Here is a 20,768-nt window from a genome sequence, read left to right on the forward strand (position 1 = left end):
GTGGTGGTTGATTGGTATCTAAGCCACAGTGAAGTGGTGCCATGTGGATCACTTCCAACATCGTCTGGATTTCAAGCAGCAGCAACTACTGCACAAGTCTCCCTATGTGTGTTCAATGGGACCAAATGGAATTTCCTACCACAAGCTCCTAGCACTCCACAACACCACGCAGAGTCTACATCATACTTTTCCCATGGCTGATCATTTGGAACTGTAGCCAGAAAACAAAGGAAGCTAGAGGTATCCAGCAGCTCATAGGTACAATTTAGCTGTGGCTGTCTAGTAATATAAACGGTTCCTCTAGCAACAGCCCTTGGGTTTGTACAAACTGCTTCTATTGGTTTGTTTATGTACCTATTTCAAACATTTTTTTCCAGCCTCTCCAGAACCCCAAGGCAACTCATAAACAATTTAGAAACGTACAAAACTCTGAACAGTAATAATAATAAAACATAAAATAGAGCAGCAAAAGAAAAGTAAGATTCACCAGAGGCACAAAATTAATACAAATCTAAATAATCATTTCTAACCTGATCCCATTTAAACCACAAATGTCAGTGCGTTCACGATAATTCAGCTTTGCCTTCCGTTCAAACAAGCCTGTCACTACATTAATGGTTTAAACAGCCAAACAGGTTCTCTGTTAGTCCCAGGGGTTTTGCCTTTTGCTCTTTCCCAATAAAGCACATTGCCCAATTTACTGAGCAGTTAAAAAAAATATCGAGGTTTATTTCCTGGTTCCATAGGATGAACGTTAGAGCCGGCATTTTATTTTGCAGGCTTAAAGGTTTCACTAATTTAATTTAATCCATTTAAGTACAAGTAATGGAACAAAAGAAAAGAACAGACCAGAACAAAAAAACAAAACAAAAAACAGCCTGCTGACATATGTGAAATGCAGCAAGAGCAGTTCACTTCCTTCTAGGATTGTCTCAGGAGATGCGTCCAAAAAAAAAGTCAGCAGGGTCTGCAAGTTTTCAACCTTTCCTTCCTATTCTCAAAAGGTCACAAGTAGCTTCACTCATTTGTCCTGATTGGAGAATCAAATTACAGGCACACTTCCATATCCCAAAGGGGGGAAAGCAAAATCAACACTTCAGAAATAATTAAAACTGGAAAATGGGCTTGAGGGTGCCTCAATGGCAGCATATTGAACACCACAAAAGGGCAGGCAATACCATTGTATGGATATTAAGGCCAAGTAGAACCATTACATAACAGGTTGAAAAGTCTCTTTCTTCCACTTTCCTTTCACTAACAAGAAAGTATATAGCTCTTAAAGCTGTGGAGAAATGTTTTTTTAAAAAATCAGTTGGCAATATCTGGTTAAAAACACAAGAAGAAAGATGGGATATTCAATGCCCTGAATAGAACATTGCTCTGTTACTATCCAATAATAATCACTATCCTATACTCTGCCAAATACCCCTTAATATACTGGTTGAAAGGTCAGGTTTCCATCTAATTACCACATACTACCAAGAGAGAATGACCATCGCTTCACTGAAAGATAGAAGATGCTAACTTTACAAAGAAGAAAACCAATCAGAAGTTTGCAAAGCTCCTATTTTAATTTGTGGAAGAGCAGGTTTTGTAACCTGAGAGATGAAGTAGAAAATATGTGAGCAGTATATGCCACTGAACAAGCTCGTCTTGCATCTCATTAGCAAACTGCATTGTAAGAGGAAGTGACAATCCAAATCCACCTAAAATGCTTATTCTCAAACCAGAGCAGAGAGATCAGAAGGGAAGGACTCCCACCTTCAAAAGAAATCATTGGGTGCTCTCTTCTTGAACACTGCTGCTCATCTTCAGAGTAAACAAGGATATTCTGCGATGCAGAGAGGTGAAAAGTGAGAAGGAAAAGGCTTGGCAATGATAGTGGAACAGCCTTTAATCTTGAAACAACCATGACTGAAGACGTGCTGCACATTCACCGTCCAAGGTAGGGCCCCAGAAGATACCTGAAATATAAAGAAATAAATTAGGCGAAAGGTGGATCTCTTAAAAAAAATTGAACAGGTGAGATAATTTTGTCACTCGCATAACCAGCCCACATGATGAGTAACAATTTGCAATAATGTTCAAAACAGCAGCACTGAGAACAGTCAACATGTCAACATGTACACAGTATCTCTCAAGGATGCGTTACTGTTGACACTTGGCAATATTCAGCTAAATTCTTGTAATGGGCAGACATTAGCACTAGTGCAATGGGATTTCCCCCTCTCCCCCCACCCACACCCTGCATCACCCCCAAATCTGCTCCAAAACAGATTTATGGAGGTACAGGAAGGGGAGTATTTTCCCAGTTCTCAAAACGTAGTATTTCGGACCTGGAAAAATATCATACTTCCCTCCCAGACAGCGTACTCTCTCCTATACTGTATTCATAATTATGTACATTTTGCCATGGAAAATAAGTTAGAACAAGTTTCATAGGCACTACTTGATGCTGCTTATGACAGAGTGAACAACAAACAAAACTCCCCATCACCACCATTTCATGAACTTTAAAACTCGCCGAACCATTTAAAATCAGAAATTGGAGAATAGCTGCAGGGAGAAAAGCAGGAGGTGAGAAGCCCATTCTAGGAAAAGAACTTTTCTTGCGGTTCTTTCAGATTCAACACTTTTTCCAGACTTGACAGAGACTTGTGGGACTATTTCACAAAGGTAAAAAACCATCATATACAATTGTACTGTAGTCCCCCGTCCTCATATAACAGTTGTGAAGAGACTCACTGCAGGGAGACAGAAATTATGGAGTTGTGGGCATCTGAGGATGGGTAAAGTGAAGCTGACTAGGTGACCTAGAGCTGGCTGTGCATAGCCAGCCAGCAAGGAAGAATAATAAAATACTAAGAAGTTTCAAGTAAACGTTCCTGAAATAGCAACAGAGTGTAGGAGGTGAGGGCAGACTTGCAAATTCTGATAGGGTTTTTAAAACACAGATAAATACATTTGACACTTGATGAGCACTCCAGAAATGCAATCACACAGCAACTAAAACCATTAAAACTGGTTTACAAGGCACAGTGGCAAGTAGTTGTGTGGCTTGTCACAAGTAACCCCACAAGGCACTATCCAGTGTGTAACCCTGATAAAACACAACCACTTTCCACCCAGCACTCACTTTAGCAATAAGAGGACTGAGGAAGGCACAAAATAAAAAAATCCTCCCAGTAGCACCTTAGAGACCAACAGTCACTGGTATGAGCTTTCGTGTGCATGCACACTTCTTCAGATACAGTACACTGAAACAGAAGTCACCAGACCCTTATATATAGTGAGAGGATGGGGAGGGGTATTACTCAGAAGGGTGGTGGGAATGTGTGATTGGCTGATAGGTGTGGTAAACCTGTTGATGACTGTTAATGACTGAATTGGTCTTATAGGAAAAAGCAAGGGGTGAGATGGCTAAAAATATATAAGGGTGTATATAAGGGTCTGGTGACTTCTGTTTCAGTGTATCTGAAGAAGTGTGCATGCACACGAAAGCTCATACCAATGACAAACTTAGTTGGTCTCTAAGGTGCTACTGGAATGAATTTTTAATTTTGTTTCGACTACGGCAGACCAACACAGCTACCTACCTGTAATGAGGAAGGCACAGGAAAATCTGGGTGGGAGGTCTGAGTAATAATATAGAGTGATAAGTACTGGAAAAGTGCCAATATCTCCACACAGAGACGTCATATTTACTTAGAGAAATCTCTGGATCCAGAATCAATTTCACATTTATTGTGCTATAAAGAGATTATCTGAAAGAGTGCTCAAATTCAGTTGGGGCATATATTGTCCGGTTTTGCAGAATGGGGCCCACAATATTAATTGCTGACAAACCAAATGTAACTGAAAGGCCTACCAGACTGTCAAACGTGATTATTATTCAAGTCGCGCCAGTACCAACAGCAACAAAGACATTAGACTCCTTTAAAGAAACAATAAGAAGAAAGCCACAATATTTTTGAAGGCGTATGTGTACTTCAAGGGACGAGTTTTTGGTGTTGTTGTTGTTTTTAAGAATATTGCCAATAAAACTAAGCTCTTACTCCTCAAACTCTCAGTGCAATCATCATCACCAGTTCAGTTCAGAAGAAGTTAAACTTTACAACTCCAAGTCCCCACTCACTGAAGCTGGAGGCGGGGGGAGGGAAGAATGCTGCTCAAATTAAAATTTTCTCCACAGACTGTGATAAATGAGAGGGAAAACTCAGTGTGAATGTCTAGTGACTTCAGCAAGTGCTGTGTCTAAGAAAGAGCCTATATAATCAGGCACCACGGGAACTTGGCCTGACACTGAGGGCTACTAAAATTAAGGGAAGCCATCACTCTGACTGTAGTGAGCTGTGAATCAAGGCATTGCCGGGGCTAAGTGAGTGCTACGTGAGATAGCACAAGGTGTGGTGTGCATTCCAAAAGTTTTGTTCAATTTCCAAGTGGTCTACAGACAACGCACCTGCTTATAAGAACCTTTGAGAGGCCAGCTGAAACGCCTTCAGTATTTATTTTGGTCTTTCATTGGTAGAAACAAAGTAAAATGAGCAGGAGTTTTTAAGGACAACTCGACATTCAAACTTACAGAAAAAGCAAATGTACTAAGTTTTCTTCATCTATCTATCTATCTATCTATCTATCATCTATCTATCTATCTATCTATCTAACTATCTAACTATTAGCCCAGCAAAGTTGTTCAGCTTTTCTTGCTGCTCTTCTTAATCATGTAACCTGCTCTACTTCACTTCTATTTCCACTCAGGATTCTATTGGAACTTCTTTTAGCTTATAAAAGTCTTCTTGCCCTCCTTATCTTTCTGCTTTCTTATCACTTATCAACTTCGCTTCATTTTATTGCCTTCTTATCAAGCAAAAATAATCTCATTGGTTTGTTATCTCGGTTTGCATCTCCTTTACTCTTGTTATTCTTCATCCTCTGGAGTGCCCTGCCTCCTGATATTAGAAAACCTCCCTGGGTTTCTGGTTTATAAATACCCCTTTGGAAGACACATTCCTTCTCTCCCCAGCTTTTATATGGAAGCTCATTCTCCTTCATTTCCTTTCCTATTATATTCCTTCTGCTTCCCTGCCTTTCTGTGTATTAGATTGTAACGCTGCAGCCAGGCCCTCTCTTTCAGCTCACTTACTAAATAGTGCTGCATTTTGAAAGCCTTTCAGAAATTATAGGTTGGGTACAAAAGTGTCAATATGGTCAACACAGACAAGATGTGTTTGCACCCTCATACTACAAACAAGACTGGTGAAATCAAATCCAAGACGCGTTGTTCCACTTTTGGAATCACTTGCACAACCACTTGCATAAACGGAGGGTTTCAAACTGCAATAGAACTGTGTGAACAATTTAGTCAAGTAGGGATAGAAATTTGTTTTGCATTTTAATGCAAATCTACTTAATTAAGACACAAATTGAAATATAGCTATCCTTCAAAATTCAGGAGGAGGACAAGCTGGTACTTGAATTGCCCTATGGTAGCAACTGGGGGAGGGAGGGGTTACCTCAGCTAGAGCACCACAAGTTACTAGTAGTAGTAGTAGTAGTAGTACTACTACTACTACTCCTAAACATTGCCTGCCTACTGTGTCATAACCCAGCATAGACTAAACACGTATATATGCTGTGACTTATATGATCAGAATAGTTGGATAGGGCTCTGTCGGCCAAGCACCTGCTCCATGCAGGAAATCCAGAAGGAGAGCCTTCCAAACGTATGTTTGTCCAGTCTCTGCGTGAAGACCTGAGAGCAAAGTAGTTCCTACCACCTCTTCCAGGTAAGTTGCTCTATGGTAAAGCTCCTCATGAGCATCAGAGCAACTGGGGTCACATGAGACATTCCCTTTGGAGCGTGAGAATTGGCCATTGGTTTCTTATGTGTCTGGATCATAAAAACAATGCAGAAATAACAGCTCCACAGAGGCATGCAAACGTGATTGGTTTGCTGTTAATGAAACATTCCCTATCGCATTTGCTAGTGCTAAACTAGGCTTTCCCATTTGCTAGCTCCCTGCCTCTCTCTCCCTCTCTCTCTCTCTTTCTCTCTCTCTCTCTCTCTCTCTCTCTCTCTCTATATATATATATAATCTTTTAATTGTATCAGATAACTCCTTATCTGCTTCATTTGGAAGAAATGTTTCAGCCAAATGAATTCCATCAGATGCAGTAGGTGGCCATCAATGTTCTCTGGTGACAAGGGAGGCAAACAACTTGCCCCTAAAGCAAAAGCTTCAGAAGAATTAGAAATAGCTTTATGAACAATAAGACACTTCATCTCTACAGTGCCCCCTGCCAGGTTCCATAGGCCATGTGCTAATTAGTAATACTAAAAAAGGATAAATAAGTAATGTGTTACCGCCAACCATAATCTTTTCTCTTCTGGAAACATTATTTTAATGAAAAAAGGATTCTGCATGTAGAATTAGGCTGTACTTCCATGATCAAAAGATGGAAGATGAGAACATCTAATCAACTGGCTTGATAAAGAAGATTCCCCACCCCCAGAAAAGGTAGTACAGTAAATCTTTTAGAGAAGAGACTAGAGACAAACTTTGTATATAAAATGCTGTACTTTACAAACTGATGCAACAGAACTACATAAGAAGAGCTGGATTAGGCCAGTGGCCCATCTAATTTACTATCCTGTTCTCACAGTGGCCCATCAGATGTCTAGGTGAAGCCCAAAAGCAGAACTCAGATGCAACAGCACTCTTTCCACTTGTAATCCCCAGCAGACTTAATGCCTCCAATAGTGGAGGTAGCACATGGTAGCCATTTCAAAACTTGCTGCATGGCAGATCAAATGTAGGTGCTATCTGCAGGTAGTTGTCTATATCCATGTAGCAAGCTGAGGTTAACTATGCCACTGAAATCGCTTGGGAATCTAGGGAAGCAAGGAGAACAGTAATGATTGCTTACTATATGACCGTAAACTGGGGGGTTGGGGTTGGGAATAGTCCAGAGCAAATGTCAATTAAGGTTTTCCATGGATTTACATTTGCTCCAACTGAGCTTTAAAGAGCAGGTTTTCGCAGGGAAGGCTCCAGAGCAAAAAAAGAAAGAAAAAGAGCACTCAGACATGAAGCTTTGAATCAAGAACTGTGCCTAGAATGAGCAGAGGAAAGGTAAGTGTGGACAAGCTTACAGTGTTCACTTTTCAAGTGTTCTTGAAGAACATTAGAATACAGTGAACAAGAAAAACGGATATTATCAAGAGCAACAAAACTATTAGACAATTTAGTTAAACAGCAGTCTTGGCAAAGCCAATCTGTAACCCAAGGCTCCCACTTAAAAGTTCAGGAGCAGTAGAAGAATGATGAAGTAAAGTAAACAATTCTTCGGATCAACTTCCATAAACAGTTTGCGCTCCCAAAATAAAAATCCTGGCTTACAAAGCTGATCTTGATCAGACTTGACATGAGTCAGCAGTGTGATGCAGCAGCTAAAAAAGCCAATGCAATTCTGGGCTGCATCAATAGGAGTATAGCATCTAGATCTAGGGAAGTAATAGTACCACTGTATTCTGCTCTGGTCAGACCTCACCTGGAGTACTGTGTCCAGTTCTGGGCACCACAGTTCAAGAAGGATATTGACAAGCTGGAACGTGTCCAGAAGAGGGCAACCAAAATGGTCAAAGGCCTGGAAACGATGCCTTATGAGGAACGGCTTAGGGAGCTGGGTATGTTTAGCCTGGAGAAGAGAAGGTTAAGGGGTGATATGATAGCCATGTTCAAATATATGAAAGGATGTCATATGGAGGAGGGAGAAAGATTGTTTTCTGCTGCTCCAGAGAAGCGGGCACGGAGCAATGGATTCAAACTTCAAGAAAGAAGATTCCACCTAAACATCAGGAAGAACTTCCTGACAGTAAGAGCTGTTCGACAGTGAAATTTGCTACCAAGGAGTGTGGTCGAGTCTCCTTCTTTGGAGGTCTTTAAGCAGAGGCTTGACAGCCATATGTCAAGAATGCTTTGATGGTGTTTCCTGCTTGGCAGGGGGTTGGACTGGATGGCCCTTGTGGTCTCTTCCAACTCTATGATTCTATGATTCTATGATCTGCGGCACAGCATATGTCCCCTTCTCATGCAGACTGCTCATGTGAGCTGCTAATTATGCACAACTACCGGTAGCTATAGGTAAAGAATGAATTGGCCCTTGGAATGTCAGCCCCTCAAGAAAAATGTTAGGTTGACTGCTTTTCATGAAATTACCAAGAACCACCCTGAAGCAAAAAAAAACTATTATTATTAATATTGAGCACCCAATGCTGTTATAATTAACAATGGCTGAGCCTCTTATTGATATCAAAGTATAGCAATCTGCTAAAAGCAACATGACCTGAAATTCGTATTTCGCTCATTTAGTCAACTCTCTGGTACAATGAGCCTTGCAAATGGCATCATTATATAGACTCTTTAGCTGCTTCAATACACTCCAGAAAAGGCTTTGAGACATTCAAGCACCATTGCAGAACACTCAGGACACAGAGAAAGAAGTGCTTAAATGTAATGTAGTGGTTATTATTGTTGTTGTTAAGGAGACAATATCTGTTCCCATCTTCCTGTACAGGCAGGACCTACCTAATATTTACCAATATTAAACTGGGATTTTCAATGTTCAGGCTTCAGTGCTTTGTTTCCTGTGCCATCAACACTCTGATCCTACTGCAAATCAGGAAAACTACAAAGCCAAGGACCTCAAGGGTGCAGTAATAGCTTACCTATGCATCCAGTAAACTGACTCCAAAGGCCAATCCCAATCAGGGGCGTAGCCAGGATCAAAACTAGGGGGGGGGGCAAGCCATGGTCGTTCAGGGGCGGGGCCAAGGCACAGAAGGGGAGGGGCCACAAAGTGGGCGGGGCTAAAGGGCCAACGGGCCTGATGACATCGTGGCGGTGGCAGCAGCGGCCACCTTGTGCTTCTGGGGCTGGTAGCGTTGGCGGCTACCCTGCTTGGCTGGAGAGGACGGGAGGGTCGGGCAGGCGAGAGGGGGTGGCAGGGCGAGGCAAGACACGGCCGCAGCCATGACGGCTCCGAGGCGTTGCTGCATATCAGCATAATATTTCAACCATTGTTCAAGCCCCACCTTAGGAAAAAAATCCTGCATTGCAGGGGGTTGGACTAGATGACCCTTGTGGTCCCTTCCGACTACAATTCTATGATTCTATTGATATATTACCATACATATGCATCATTCTGCTTTCTTGAATTGTCCTACTCCTAGGCATAGCATCCAACTCCTAGAGGCCTAGGTGCCCCCCCCCCAATTACTGGTAAATACCGTATTTGAAAGAGTCATCCCCCCATGTTGATGGGCTTTCTTTTGTTGTTTAGTCGTTTAGTCGTGTCAGACTCTTCGTGACCCCATGGACCATAGCATGCCAGGCACTCCTGTCTTCCACTGCCTCCCGCAGTTTGGTCAAACTCATGTTCGTAGCTTCGAGAACACTGTCCAACCATCTTGTCCTCTGTCGTCCCCTTCTCCTAGTGCCCTCAATCTTTCCCAACATCAGGGTCTTTTCCAAGGATTCTTCTCTTCTCATGAGGTGGCCAAAGTATTGGAGCCTCAGCTTCACGATCTGTCCTTCCAGGGAGCACTCAGGGCTGATTTCCTTAAGAATGGATAGGTTTGATCTTCTAGCAGTCCATGGGACTCTCAAGAGTCTCCTCCAGCACCACAATTCAAAAGCATCAATTCTTCTATGTGGGGCTTATCTGCCCCCCCGTATTTTATTAAGGATGGAAGAGGGAGGGAAGGAAGGAAGAAATAGAGAGATAACTCATATTTGTGGGTGTCTCTGGATGACGCTGTGATGCTGGAACTCTGCAGCAAGAGGACAGGAGGGTCGGGCAGGCGAGAGGGGGTGGAAGGGCGGGCGAGGGCGGGGCAAGGCATGGCCGCAGCTACGACAGCTCCGAGGCGTTGCTGCATATCAGCATAATATTTCAACCATGGTTCAAGCCCCACCTTAGGAAAAAAATCCTGCATTGCAGCGGGTTGGACTAGATGACCCTTGTGGTCCCTTCCGACTACAATTCTACGATTCTATTGATATATTACCATACCATATGCATCGTTCTGCTTTCTTGAATTGTCCTACTCCTAGGCATAGCAGCCAACTCCTAGAGGCCTAGGTGCCTCTCCCCCCCCCCCAATTACTGGTAAATACCGTATTTGAAAGTGTCATCCCCCCATGTTGATGGGCTTTCTATGTGGGGCTTATCTGCCCCCCCCCTGTATTTTATTAAGGATGGAAGAGGGAGGGAAGGAAGGAAGAAATAGAGAGAGGGATAACTCATATTTGTGGGTGCCTCTGGGTGACGCTGTGATGCTGGAACTCTGCATGTACAGGAGCCTTGTAAGCAGCTTTCTCTCTGCTTGATTTACAGCAGGCACGTCCAACAGGTAGATTGTGATCTACCAGTAGATCACTGGATGTCTGTGGTAGATCACTGGTAGGTCACTGGCACCCCTAAAAAAAGCTCACCCAAAATTTTCCTCCTCCCTCAAAAAAATTGAACTATGACCTGAAGCCCTAAACAAAAATGGGCCTCCCTCCCTCCTAAAAGAAGCTCAACAAGTTTGACCTAAACCCCAAAAAACAGGGCTTCCCTTCCTTTAAAAAAAACTCAACAGCTTTGACCTGAACCCCCCAAAAGGGGGTAGATCACCCCCAGTTTTAAACTCTGAGTAGATCAGAGTCTCTTGGGAGGTGGCCACCCCTGATTTACAGTATACAGATGCAGGAGGAGGGGCAGACTGGAACACCAATGCTTTTTATAAACATCACTGTGTCTGTCAAAGCTACAGCCCCCACCTTTCTTATTCACTTCCTTTTAGCCTTGCAGAGCCACCTTAGTCAAATTGAATCCTCTGAGTCTGCACCCTCATTAAATCGCCAATAGAACTCTTAATGCTCCTGAATGCTCATTAACAAGTCCCACTTAAGAACAATAGGGTGAAATGGTCAGCTATCAAATCTTGCCTGGGGATATATGCTCCATTGTCTTAACTGCTTAACTACTGGTAGCCACTTTGCTTTATTTATTTGATGTGTTTTTGTTACTGCTGTGCCCCCCCCCCCCAGCAAGCGGAGACTTAGCTGCTCTTGCTAAAGCAAAGCCTTTTCCACTTCAGTTTTTGGAGGGGAAAAGTGCTGGTTATGGTCTGTAAAATACATTATTATTTTTTGCTTCTAGGGGGGGGCAGCTGCCCCCTCCTGCCCCCCCTGCCTACGCCCATGATCCCAATCCTTACATCTAAAAGTGTTTAGTCCTTGCAATTCATTTCTCTAGCCTGTGGTTCTGCTGAGTTCCTGCTTGCCACTCCAGATCTTGATTTTGCCCAATTTAAACAACCCACCTGCAGCGTGTTCCTTGCCTGGTCCTCTGGAAGTTGACCCTGCCCATTTTAGATCCTACACCTGATCTGGCCTACATACCGGTAGACAGGCAGCCCGCAACCTAGGTCCCAGAACATGACTCCCTGAAGCCTAACCCTACTGAGATTTCAGACAACAAGCCTTAAAGCAACAAGATTAATTATTTGTTACATACGCTGATTTATATCCCAGCAGCAGCATAGTGTGGAGGCGGGCTGAGGGGGCCGTGGCCCTGGGCATGTCTTTCTAAGGGGGCGTGACTAGGTGCCTCCACAGCAGGCCCTCTAATCAGAGCCTGGCTCTGGCACACAAGGGAGCTGCAAAGACAGGCAGCTTCCTTGTGCCCAACTGCACCAGCCGCATCTCCATTCCCGGGTCGAGCCTGACCCAGAGGCATAGAGAGGAGAGTGGGCAGCAACATTGCCACCCACTCTCCCGGGCTGCAGTGTGTGCATATCCAGCAGCAGCTCCATCCTGGGAGAGGAGAGAGGCTGTAATGTGTGCGAGCTCCCTCCACGCCCCATCCAGCTTAGGGGAGTGCTCTACACACACACCCTGGGTGGCATGAGCTGATGCTGCACTGCTGTATCCCACCTTTGTTCCATTATGATAACCCAAAGCAGTGTTTCACACCAGATTTCAAGTCTGCCTCCCATCCAGGCACTGGCGAGACCCAGGATGATTAAGCTCCCATATGCTATCCAACACATGCAAGCAATTCCAGAAAGTCCTTATACAAGTCTTTACATGGATTGAAGCTCTGGTCACTGCAATCAAGTGATTTCTTATGAAGAAGAAGAAGTAGTAGTAGAGTTTGGATTTGACATCCCGCTTTATCACTACCTGAAGGAGTCTCAAAGCGGCTCACAATCTCCATTCCCTTCCTCCCCCACAACAAACACTCTGTGAGGTGAGTGGGGCTGAGAGACTTCTGAGAAGTGTGACTAGCCCAAGGTCACCCAGCAACTGCATGTGGAGGAGCGGAGACGCGAACCCAGTCCCCCAGATTACGAGTCTACCGCTCTTAACCACTACACCACACTGGCTTCGGAACCACAGAGGAACTTCGGTTTTTGCACAGGCTTACCCAGACTACAAGGGCTGCCCCATTCATTTAAACAGAGGAAGTCAATCTATATGCACACAACTTCTGCTTCCATCAAAATGAATGGTGCTGTCTACACAAAGCATAATTTAGTATCCACACAAGAACATATACAAAGTTATTGATGAGGGCAATTCTCTTTGGTGGAATTAACACAGAGAAAGCATTTGGAGATCTATAATATAGATTCTATACAGTGGTACCTCTAGTTACAAACTTAATTCGTTCCGGAGGTCCGTTCTTAACCTGAAACTGTTCTTAACTAGAGGCGTGCTTTCGCTAATGGGGCCTCTTGCTGTCGCTGCACTACCAGCACACAATTTCCATTCTCATCCTGGAGCAAAGTTCTCAACTCCAGGTTAGCAGAGTTTGTAACGTGAACCGTTTGTAACCTGAAGCGTTTGTAACTTGAGGTACCACTGTATTAAGAACCTACTGAGATCTAGCAGGTGCCTTCACAATAATCTTTTTAGAGCTTGCTGAAACATTCTTATGTAGACAAGCCTAACCAGATGCTTAGAAAGTTGAGGTAGTTTTAATCTGTTTTAGCATGTTAACTTTTGTATGTTTCAAACAACTGTTGTGATTCCCCCCTTTGATTTTCTTGTTTTATATTTTTGCAAACCACTTTTGAAGCTTTTAAAGAATCAAGCAGTGTATATATTTTACAAAATAAATAAATGATCATTACATGTGGAGAAAAATAGCCAAAAGAAAACCTCTAATCCAGCTAACTTCTCTCAAAGCTGTAAATGGGAACAACTTCATACGCAACACTGAGGGTTTATCCAAGCTTACCTTGCCTTGCACAGTCCGTGCTTTAAAGCTCCATGTCTGAGCAATCTTTTTTTTTGCACCAGAGCTTTCCCCATGAAAGGCCGCCCTTTAAAGCTGAATTGGCACATATGGCAAACCTCAGAAAACCCGAATTGTGCTTAAGCTTTAAAGAGCAAGATTTTGTGGGAAAAGCTTCAGGGCAAAAAAGGGCACTTGGACACCAGCTTTAAAGTGTGGTCCTGTGCCTGGAACAAGCAGGGCAGAAGGCAAGTATGGATAAGCCCTGATAAGCCCCTGTATTTTGGGGGGGAGGGTATAGCCACCAATTTTATTTTAACCACATCTATTTAACAATCATGATAGAAATAAAATGATGGAATGTAGTGCAAAAGTAGAGGGAGATTTTCCATTCTGACAAGTGTGTGTGTGTGTGTGTGTGTGTGTGTGTGTGTGTGAGAGAGAGAGAGAGAGAGAGAGAGAGAGAGAGAGAGAGAGAGAGAGAGAGAGAGAGAGAGAGAGAGATTGGTTGTCTGTATGTTTTAATAAGGAAGGAAATAAAGAAGGGAGAAACTGTGGCACTTTTATGGTTGGCTAAATTCACAGCTTTACTAAAATGGGATATCAAAGCTAAGAACAGCAGGAGCAGCGGGTAGAATCAAATGAAGAGAAGAAAATTCAAAACCCTCATTGGCTGGATAAACACAAAGAAATATAAATGTTATAAAACCCGACAGCTGTGCCATACAGCAGTGACAGACTGGTCCAGTGAATGTTACATGGGGGGTGGGGTGGGGGTGGGGAGAGAGAGAGAGAGAGAAATATATATTTTTTATTTAAAAAATCAGAATCCTCTTATAATAAAAGTGAGCCCCTACACTTTTTGCTTACACTCATCCATCACCAATCAAGATGCCCTCCTGTCTGACCTTTTCAAAACATCATGTTGCAAAACAAAGGCAGAGGAGGGAACATTTGCGCTCCAGCTCTGGAAAGAGACTGCAATTTACCCATAACTATGTTTATTCCATGAATAGTAGATTTGTCTTACAACACAGAGCAATGCAGTACAATTACATTGCATTATTTACCAGACCAATCAATCATGTTTATAATGTCACGTCTTCAACTGGGACATGGAAGTGCCTTGTTTCCCTATAAGACATACTAGGATTGCTAGATTTCTCTCTTAAGATCACAGTCTCCTTAAACACTGTGTTATAGAGAAACCAAGAATTGATGTCCATGCTCTTTGGCATGTGACTGGCTAGTTGAAGTTTCCTCTCAAGGCTGATCATGTGAGTTCAAGGTAGGAAGACCATTACACCATCAATCCCTATAGACCAGGCTTCCTCAAACTCGGCCCTCCAGATGTTTTGAGACTACAATACCATCATCCCTGACCACTGGTCCTGCTAGCTAAGGATCATGGGAGTTGTAGGCCAAAAACATCTGGAGGGCTGAGTTTGAGGAAGCCTGCTATAGACCCTTAATGTTGCAGTCTTCCTTGAGGGGAGGGGCAGGCCCACTAACCCTCCTTACAGCTCGAAGATGCTCAGCGTTCTGGTGTGTGCATGCCCTTGGCAAGACTGCGCAAAAGTAAAGGTCAGGTGGCAGCAGAAACAAAAGCATCATGTGGATCTGATCCATTTTTAGCATCATGATGCAACGCACGCGAAAGACATGAGACATCACACCTGACAGTTGTAAGTTGTCCACGATTCACTTCCACAAAGCAGCATGCTCAACACGCAAGCCTCGGAGAACTTCATCTTAGTATTGGTTAATCTCATTAATTGGTATCTCAATTAATTGACCAATACCATTAATTGGTATCTCATTAATCACCATTTGCATGTATCTCGAGGTAATTTGCAAACATACAATAAAAAAACAGCTAAAAGAGTTTTTTAAATGGTGCAATAACCATTAAATATAATGGTTTTATAATATAATTATAAAAAACCATAAATATAGGATTAAAAGCAATACAAAATGAAGGCCTAAAGCAGTAACATTTTCATTCCATTGGAAAAGCTTGTCAAAATAATATCAGTTTCTGGGAGGTACAGATAATGGGCACATATCTGTATCTCCAACAAGCTCTGTAAGACCATGTTCCTCATCCCTGATCCACTGGTGGATGATCAGGGACATAAGCAAAAAACCTCACAGATATTAAAAATTCTTGACAGCTGGAAATCTCTCTCTCAGTCCTTGAAAGGAAGATGACACCACATGAACTACTAGGGGAGGCAAATAAACAATCTGTAGCAAGATTCCATTTGGGACCAAGATGAGAGCTTTTTCTTGCAGTTGACTAAAACTGAGGCATCCTTGGGCTGCAACCGATTTCTTTCAAACCCAGATGTAGGACTTGTGGTTGTACTGCCTGCTTCAGGAGTTGGAACAGAATGTCCTGTTAGCATACCAAATTATTGGGAGGAAAAAGATGGCTGTTCTCATTCTTAATTAAAGAAGATAGATAGGTGGACAGATCAACCTTTTTAAAGGTATGGCTATCATCTCAAAACTTCTTAGAATGAGTTTATGAAAGTTGTAGGATATCCCACCACCCCCTGAAGCATATGAGTCGAAGCGGCAGCGTGCACTTCCTCGGCGAAGGCAAGTGGGCAGACAGCCCACCTGCTTGCCTTCGACAAGAAAGCGCCCGCTGCCGCTTCGGCTTCCCCGGCTTCCTGCTACTTAGAAGCGAGTGCGCCTGCGTGGAGACAGAGCGCGCTCGCTCACATGGGGAGTGGTGGTTGGCGGCCGCAGGTAGGTAAACAGTAGGCAGAGGGGTTGGGGGGAGAGCATGCGTGTGTGTCCAGTCTCTGCATCCAATCCCTGTGTCCGTGGGGCACATGCGCAGTAGCGCAGACACAGGGACTGGACGCAGAGACACAGGGACTTTTTAATTCGTAAGTAGAGGTACCACTTTACTGAATGCAACAGCTATGCTTGCATTCCTCTGCTGCCTTGGGTGATCCCTGTACTGCAGAGAACACAGATCTAAAAGTACATTAGTTCCATAGTAACATGACTTTTTAAAAATACAGAGAGAAAGAGAGAAAAAGAGAGAGAGATTTTTTTCTAATTAATTAGAGATTTGGCTGATATTTTGTCGATTTAGTTTAATTATCTGAAGCAGAAATGTATAATGCTAAATTTAAAAGTTTTCAATAAACCTTTATTGTGATTTTCAGCTGAAGCAAATGGTTTCATTTTGTGTCGACTTACAAAGCTCTAAGGGGCGTCTTCTTTCCATTATGAGAACTTGAGAATACTTACCAATGCAACGAGCTGAAACATACTTGCTAATTCAAGTTTTGAAGAAGTTTAGAGAACTGGAGAAACCAGAAACTGGGAGGGGGTAGGGAACAACCTAGGACATACATGTAATTTCCTGCAAATTTAAAAGCAATATTTTAAAGGAAGTTTGTCGTGTTTGAAGCAACTCTTTTGGAATTTAAGAACAGGCTGAAAATTTGGACCCCAATCCAAAGCAATTTTAGCAGGGCCACAGTAGAAACTAACACACAACTGGCAGCATTTTGAACATCTCTGTCAAGCCAAATCTGCAACCAGAACTATCTGAAACACTTTTACCTGTTTCCGACATAAAAGCTTCCAAAAAACTGGGCACAATGCTTCTCCCTGCTCGCTGTTGAATTGTGCCATGAGTGTTAATAATTCAATGTGACTGTATGCACAAGGAAGTTGGCCAGCTTTGCACTTATATTCTACTGCATTTTAATTTTATTTCAACTGGAAATCGCCACAGTCCCCTTGATGTGCTTTAGATTTACAAAAGGAGGACATGGAGTGAGTATCGCTTTGCAGCCAAGGCTTAGCTAATCTGTGTTAAATCCAGCAGGCCCTCAGACATGAGTTTGAACACATGACCATACCCTCTCAAGATTTCACAGCATCACCTTTTACAAACAAGCTCTGAGCCAAAAGGCATCCAAAGAGCCCATAAATGTTTCAGCTTTGGAACAAAACAAACAGATTTCCTTCCCCTCCCACTGGTTGTGCCCAGCACTCTGACTTTATTGTATACATCCTTCAGCAGCAGGCAGCTGCTGTGCTACATTAACTTCTCCCATTGACAAGCCAATGGGGCTACTTTCCACAGCTCCAGCTACTGCGCTCTGGACGGATGTTATTTTAGAGGGAAGCGTGTTCCTCGGAAAGGCAGGCAGTTGTACAATGTCACTACAGAGAAATAGGCAGCTAGTAAATATGTAAATCAAATTTGCTTCCACTACAAACAGCACAGAGTTTCTCCACATAAAGCTATAAATGGGAGATGAAATGAACCCCCCCCTTCCCACCCCCAAAAGCCTTAGTAAATTTTAAAATTCCAAAAATCGATAGAATCACACACACACACCTCATATTGCTGCAACATTTGTGAAAGAATAAGGAAACATACACAACTGGCTTCTCTAGCAAAGATTTTGAAACACAACACTCTTGCAATCCAGCCTGCCCCATGCAGTGCTGCTAGTGCACTAATCGTAAGAATTAATTGTTCACACATACAAATGAGGGGGGGGGATGGACGTTGCCCAAGAAATCACACCCTGCCAAAAAATAAATGTGGCAATATGCTTGGGACAAACTCTTCTCTTGGGCAGCAATAGTGATGGTGTCCGTAGCAGAAGCAAATATGTTTTCAACAACAACAACAACAACATATTATTATTTATACCCCACCCATCTGGCTGGGTATCCCCAGCCACACTGGGCGGCTTCCAACAAATTATTTAAATAATCTATTAAACATTAAAAGCTTCCCTGAACAGGACTGCCTTCAGATGTCTTCTAAAAGTGTTCCACAGGGTGGGTGCCACTACCAAGAAGGCCCTCTGCCTGGTTCCCTGTAACTTGGCTTCTCGCAGTGAGGGAACCACCAGAAATAAGGTCCTCGGCACTGGACCTCAGTGTCCGGGCGGAACGATGGGGGTGGAGATGCTCCTTCAGGTATATATCTGATTGGAATGTGGGGATAAGCGCCTGAGAGCTCAATAGATGCCATTCAGTTATTTTGGTTAATAGCACCTGAGACTAACTTGAGAATCTGGGAACCGCTTGAAGGCTATCCTTCTTGCTCAGTCACTTGAGGCCGAGGATGGCCTAAATGTTTGTTCTCTAAATGTAGGACCAGCATAGATAGCTGGCTCGGGTGAATATCTGATGTTTCCTCCCTTTATGGTCTTGATTTATAGGCTACATTAAAATGAGGCTGCATTTTAAGCTGCATTTTAAGCTGTATTTTAATTAACTGTTTTTGGTTTTTTTCTATTACATTTCATTGTAATTTATATTTGATGTTAGTCGCCCTGGGCAGGGTATAAATAAATTTTGTTGTTGTTGTTTTGTTGTTATACTGTTCTGTGTTTCCACCAGAACATTCTCAAGGGCCTCACCAAAAATATGAATCCTTGTGACCCATGTGAGGGAGGGGGGAGGTCATGACCTAACCGAGTCAAGGGACACAGTTATATTGTTTTAACCCCTCCATGCATTAATTAGTCCTATGCTTGCCAATTGTATTTGACTACAATCTCTCCCAAAATGATGGCACCTCAATATGTAAGCTGGTGAGATAACTCTGGGATCCCAGATCCACTTCCCAACTGTGTAACCAAGCATTTTGTCATGTTGCAGTGCTGGCTGCCATTGTGCTGGGCACTGAAGTGCACTGAGCTGCATGGTGCCCCGTGCCAGGTCTGCCTGGAAGTACCAGGACTGCCCTCCGGGAACCTCTGGAGAATTTCTTAATACACTGCATTGTTCAACCAAAATAAGGGCACTGAATACAGAATCAACCATCTGAAATCTGTTGAGACGGCTGCTGCTCTAAACAATGACTACAATTATTTTTTTACAGAGTGTTCCAGGTTCTACAGACACTTTCTCAAAATCTGTCTAGATACACATGTATCACTTAATAACTTGTTTATAACACAAACTGCCTGAGTCGTAAAATATGAAAAAGAGAGTTTACAGTGTTGCTGGCTGATAGGTTTCCATTCACCACCAGGGCTGGCACAACTAATTGCCTCAGACAACTGATTGAGATATCATAAAATGGCAGCAAATTGTTCGTCAATTTATTTTTATTTGTATTGTATTGTATTGTATTTTCACTGCCAGGGAGGAAAAGAGGCATTTGAGGGATTTTTCTACCAAAATACCTTGCCCGGTCTTGGGTGCTGTGCACCTCTATTTGGAGTGGGGCCTAATAGGCTGCTCTGCCTCAGGCAGCAAAATGTCTTGGGCTAGTACCTTTCACCCCCCTTCCCCTGCCTGATCCTTCCCAACTGCACATGGAAACCAAATTGGTTCAGAAGATGTAAGTTATTCAGGGGCTTAGCTGTTCAGTCGGGCCTCAAGAGGATTTCTGCTCATTATGGCTTTTATGCAAATTCTGTCCTCCAAATCTCTTTTGAATCAATTATTACGAGATTAATTTAAACATGTCCACCTGGGGTGCCTGTAGATCATGAGCCTCATGTTAAAAAGCAAGAGATGGTATCACAAATTCAGGAAAGGACTGGAACAGATTCCAGCTTTCTGGAAATGCGACCTTTTTGCATAATGTCACAAGAAAAAGACGTTCCCCCAAGAAACACAACAGAGAGGGTCATAACTCAGATCAGGTGGGCTTTCAGTCAGCCTTGGAAGTCAGCGTGATCAAATAAAATATGAATAAGGTTTTTTAAAAAGCAACTTTTCAATTACCCAGACCAGCTAACTTTCATAATCTGAGAGGGACTGCTTGATGTCAAGAGATATATAGCAGTGTAGGGGCCAAGAAAGGTAACCTCTCAGCAATAAGGGCTTTGCAGTGGTGGAGCACATTTGCTTGAGGAGAACAATATGCACATTAATGCTCAAATACCTATGCGCACATTCTATACAGAGAATACCAGGGAGCTATAACATTAAAGTGGAGTAACTTTATTTCTTACAACTCAAAAATATTTTTGGCAGGGCCGCTGGTGTCAGACAAAGTTGCTTCAGGCTGCTACAGGCCACAAGTTGATCATTGCTGCTGCAAGCTATTGAAGTCATGGGTAAGCTTTTAAAAAGAAACATTATGCGTAATTTGAAGCAATAGAATTTTATTAATGGTAAAATGAACTAATATCATTAACCAACATTAATATTACAATACCCCAAGGGACACCAAAGCACTTGTATTATTCATGGCATCTCAGAGCTCATACACTGTTTCTGTTGCAATAAGACAGAGGGAGCTAAATAATATTTCCTCATTCAAGGGTCACTTCATACAACATGGTAGAGAATGATGGTATCGGGTTTCTCTAAAGAAACCCCATGCCTAATTCCCAGAAGCATTTCCCTGTGCGATCTGACTTTAAGAATTGGCAATTGCAAAGGCATTCCTTTTATTTTTTTAAAAAAATGTAAGTGTCAACCAACATCATTTAATTCCCTCTCATTCCCATTCCCATTCAATG

General features: G+C 42.8%; 1 protein-coding gene across 5 annotated transcripts in view; it reads right to left on the reverse strand.

Annotated features, from left to right (window-relative positions):
• SEMA5B (semaphorin 5B) overlaps nt 1-20,768 on the reverse strand; it is a 358,202-nt gene that overhangs the window by 164,776 nt on the left and 172,658 nt on the right. For all 5 annotated transcript variants that reach the window (XM_060278773.1, XM_035128943.2, XM_035128952.2 and 2 more), the window contains one exon: nt 1,762-1,964. In XM_060278773.1, coding sequence (XP_060134756.1) covers nt 1,762-1,933 — 172 coding nt within the window. In that variant the 5' untranslated portion in view covers nt 1,934-1,964. The remainder of the gene's footprint in view (nt 1-1,761; nt 1,965-20,768) is intronic.

Source organism: Zootoca vivipara, chromosome 1 (genome assembly GCF_963506605.1).
Source record: "Zootoca vivipara chromosome 1, rZooViv1.1, whole genome shotgun sequence".
NCBI classification, from domain to species: Eukaryota; Metazoa; Chordata; class Lepidosauria; order Squamata; family Lacertidae; genus Zootoca; species Zootoca vivipara.